This window comes from Aristolochia californica, unplaced genomic scaffold, assembly GCF_029961685.1.
Source record: "Aristolochia californica isolate CCGP_79_NKW_82.1479 unplaced genomic scaffold, dmAriCali1.0.hap1 SCAF_1, whole genome shotgun sequence".
NCBI classification, from domain to species: Eukaryota; Viridiplantae; Streptophyta; class Magnoliopsida; order Piperales; family Aristolochiaceae; genus Aristolochia; species Aristolochia californica.
The window spans coordinates 10,708,397-10,712,489 of record NW_027181770.1 but is presented as its reverse complement, the minus strand read 5'-3'; the positions used below and the strand labels follow the sequence as shown (position 1 = coordinate 10,712,489).

The following is a 4,093-nucleotide window of genomic DNA, read 5'->3' as shown; positions in this document are numbered from 1 at the left end:
GGTATTACAGCAGAAAGCCCACCCATAGCTTATTTTAGCAGGCAGCTCGGCCAACATCACCACAAATTAGCTGCCTATGAAAGGGAACTGATCGGCTTAGCCAAAGCCATTCAGCACTGGAAGCGCTATCTCTGGGGGTGCACCTTTATTATCCGGACCGATCATTGCAGTTTAAAGTACTTACTCGAGCAACGTCTCACCACGTCCCCCCAGCAGCATTGGTTGAGCAAATTGATGGGATTTGATTTTAAGGTTGAGTATAAACCTGGCCACCTCAACATGAGGGCAGATGCCTTGTCCCATAGTGACTTGTCTGAGCCTCAGCTACATGCTATCAGTCAACCTAGATTTCTTTTGCTGGACTCTATTCGGGATGAAACATAGCAGCACCCCTGGCTCCTTGAGCTATATCATAATATTGACTAGAACAAAATGGATAGCACTTGGACCATTCAGGATTGACTCATATTGTTCAGGAATTAGATTTATTTCCATCACACCTCGCCACTCATTCACAACATATTATCTACCTTTCATGACAGCACACATGAGGGCCGGCAGAAAACATTATTTCAGATCAGCCGAGATTTTTATTGGCGGGGTATGAAAAGTAGTGAGACGGACTAAGTGACAACTTGCTAGATTTGTCAGCGGAACAAAGCCGAGTCCTTAAGTCCAGCAGAGTTGCTCCAACCCCTTCAGTTACCTTCACAGGTATGGGCCTATATCTCCATGGAGTTTATTGATGGACTTCCCCCATCTTCGGGCAAATCAATTATTTTGTGGTAGTCGATCACTTCTCCAAATATGCACACTTCTTGGCCCTGGCACACCCTTATACAACAGCTCACGTCGCCCAGCTCTTCATGGATGATATTGTCAGATTACATGGGGTGCCTGCGTCCATTACTAGTGACAGAGATGCCGTCTTCACAAGTACTTTCCGGAAGGAACTCTTCAAACTGCAAGGGACGAAGTTGGCCTTCTCCTCAGCCTGCCACCAGCAGACCGATGGCCAAACAGAGATAGTGAACCGCACCATTGAAATGTACCTCCTTTGTTTTGTCAGGGATTCGCCTAAAAGTTGGGTCAGGTGGCTGGCATGGGCGGAGTTCTGTTATAACACAACCTACCACACCGCACTCGGCACCACTCCTTTCCAGGTCGTCTATGGCAGAGATCCTCCTCAGCTCTTATCCTATGAACCTGGATCTTGTAAGGTGGCAACTCTTGACCAGGCTTTGGAAGAACGTGATGCACTGCTCAGCCAGGTACGCTCTCATTTAGAGGATGCTCAACTGAAAATGAAAGCCAACTATGATAAAAGACATCGCGACTTGGTCTTCTCTCCGGGGGATTATGTGTGGCTTCATCTTCAACATTACCGGCAACTCTCCCTTATGGCCTCCAAACGTCACAAATTGTCCCCCGAGTTCTATGGCCCATTCCAAGTCCTGGAACACATTGGCACAGTCGCCTACCATTTGCAGCTTCCACCGGATGCCAGGCTACATGATGTTTTCCACGTCTCTCAGTTGAAGGCATTCAATGGCAACTCTCCATTGCTCCACACACATTTGCCACCAATTCAGGAAGGACGTGTGCTATCCACTCCAGCCCAGTCCAGCCCAGGTGTTGCAAGCTCGCCGAGTTTAGGGCGACTGGGAGATTTTAGTGCAGTGGGCTGACACTGACCCACTTGACACTACATGGGAGCCCTTGGCGTCTTTTGAGGCTCTCTACCCCACTTTCGAGCTTGAGGACAAGCTCTTTCTGTAGGAGAGGGGTGATGTTATGGACTCCATAGCATCTCGGGTAATAAACAGACGTAGGAATTAATTTATGTAATTTCCTTTTAGATGTTATGTTGGTTTAATTTTATTTCTCGTGAACCTTGTGCCCCTCGGTTTGGGCTGGTTATTTACGTCCCTAATCCTCTTTATATGGGAGAAGGGGCTTCAAATGGAAAGGCAAGCATTGAAATCAAAAATAGATTAGAGGTCAGATTCTCCCCTTCTGAGGTCCAAGGTCGAGCCTCCTTCAAGGCACAATTCGTTCCCAAATCATTGCACGCACTAGGCATAGAAAGCTCACCTCTTTGTCAATGACAAAGTTGGAGGAAAGAGGAGAGAAGGGTGACGAGATCCATGGCAAGGACAGATCCTAACAGAAAAACTCCTTATAGAGGTAAAAAAACACAAAGAAAACTATGGGTATAGGGACTGAAAAAATAACTATGAACGTAAACTTAGGGTTTAGGGTTTAGAGAAAGGATCACATTACTTCCGTGAGTTGACCAAGTCAACTCACAGAACCTGCTCTGATACTATGTTGAATTTATGGAAAAGTGAAATACTTCATTGACATCAATAACTTGTTGTAAGCAGAGTACATAAACCTCTATTTATAATAAAGGAAGGTAGTAGAGTCCAATTACAATAAAACTACCCTTGTCCCAATTACACCCAAACTCTAACACTTAAAGATAAGTCCTAACATAATTAATTAACTCAATATAGATAGAATATAAACATAACTCAAACTAAAAACTCTTCTTTGATGTGTCCATAAGATTAGATACTTTTGTGAGTCCTTCTTGATCTTCCAACTGATGTGATAAGGATGCCAGCTCATGGTAATCATTATGGGTCGTACTTCTTATGGGCTTGGGCCCATCTTGTGAGCCTTCCTTGGTTGTGTGGGCTTGAGATTATCTTCCAACAATCTTTGCTATCAAGTTCCAAAATTTCCGGTGTGAAAGGATCAATCACATCAATAGAATAAACATGATTATCATCACCAAGATATTTCATCATAAATGTTCAACTTAACAATTTCGCCATCAAATTCCATGGTAAGTGTACCACTATGAACATCTATCTTAGTCTTGGATGCCTTTAAGAATAGTCTTCCTAACAAAATAGGAGCAGTTTGGTCACCATTTTCCATATCAAGCACATAGAAATCAATAGGAAAAATCAAATCATTAACATGCACAAGAACATCCTCATCTACGCCCTTAGTATAGGCATTAGATCTATCAACCAATTAAATCACAACACCAGTTTTATTCAAAGGTCCAAGTTTCAAAGAAGCATCTATAGAATATGGCATGACATTAATCGAAGCTCATAAATCTATCATGGCCTTCTCAAATCGGGTGGTACCTAACGTACAAGGGATAATAAACAGACCTGGATCTTTGCACTTCGCAGGGAGTTTTCTTTGAATAATTGCATAAACATTCTCCCCTACTCTCACCTTATCACATCCTTTAATTTTCTGTTTTCTCTTAATTGCGCATAGTTCTTTCAGGAATTTAGCATAACAATGCACTTGTTTAAAAGCATCTAAAAGTGGAATATGTACCTCACATCTACGGAAAGTCTCATATAAATCTCTAATTTGCTTATCTTTTCTAGAATCTACCAAAGCCTGAGGAAAAGGAGGAACTGGTTTATAATCAGAAGGAGGTGGAAACTTACACTTAGGTATGTCATCATCATTGGGAACGTTCCTGTTTGCAACGACATATTTCTCCTTTTCTTGCTCTGACGATACAGGGGTTGCCTTTGCCGGAATCTCAACCTCATTACCACTTCTCAAAAAAATTTCACTTGCATTTTCTCTTGGATTTACTACAGCTTGAGAGTGTAATTTCCCAGAACTTTGGTCCTCTAGCCGACTAATTGTGATTGCCATCTGGCCCATCTGATTGTCCAAACTTTGAATACTGGCCCTTGCCTCTTGTTGAAATTGTTTCATCTCCTATTGAAATTGCAAAGTATTAGTGGCAAGAGACTTAACAATATCTTCTAAAGACATACCAGAATTGGAAGTTTGGCCTGGTTGTTGTCTAGGGGGATATGGCTGCTTATATTGCTGGTAACTTCGGTGATTTTGAGTCGTGGGTTGATTAACTTGTGGAATCCCATAACTAAGTTTGGGATGATCTCTCCTTCCCATCTTATATTCGAATAGGGATTATACTTCCTTTGCGGTAGTCCAGGAAAACCACCCGCCGCATTCACCTGCTTAGTGGGCTCCTCTTGAATAGTTGGGCACATATCGGTTGGATGCCCTACTACTGATC

The 4,093-nt window shown here is 42.7% G+C and overlaps 1 protein-coding gene across 1 annotated transcript; it reads right to left on the bottom strand.

The window, feature by feature from the left end:
• Positions 1-2,796: 2,796 nt before the first annotated feature.
• LOC137946190 (uncharacterized) lies at positions 2,797-3,702 on the bottom strand. Its single transcript, XM_068792404.1, has 2 exons — positions 3,209-3,702; positions 2,797-3,037 (listed from the first exon to the last, which is right to left on the bottom strand). The coding sequence occupies exons 1-2, from the start codon at positions 3,700-3,702 to the stop codon at positions 2,797-2,799; spliced, it is 735 nt and encodes a 244-aa protein (XP_068648505.1).
• Positions 3,703-4,093: the final 391 nt, after the last annotated feature.

Excerpts from the sequence above, each read along its gene's own strand:
- LOC137946190 (XM_068792404.1), bottom strand. The coding sequence starts at position 3,702 with ATGGCAATCACAATTAGTCGGCTAGAGGACCAAAGTTCTGGGAAATTA. Across the intron at positions 3,038-3,208 it reads CAAAGAAAACTCCCTGCGAA|ATCTAATGCCTATACTAAGG; the intron begins GTGCAAAGATCC and ends ATTGGTTGATAG.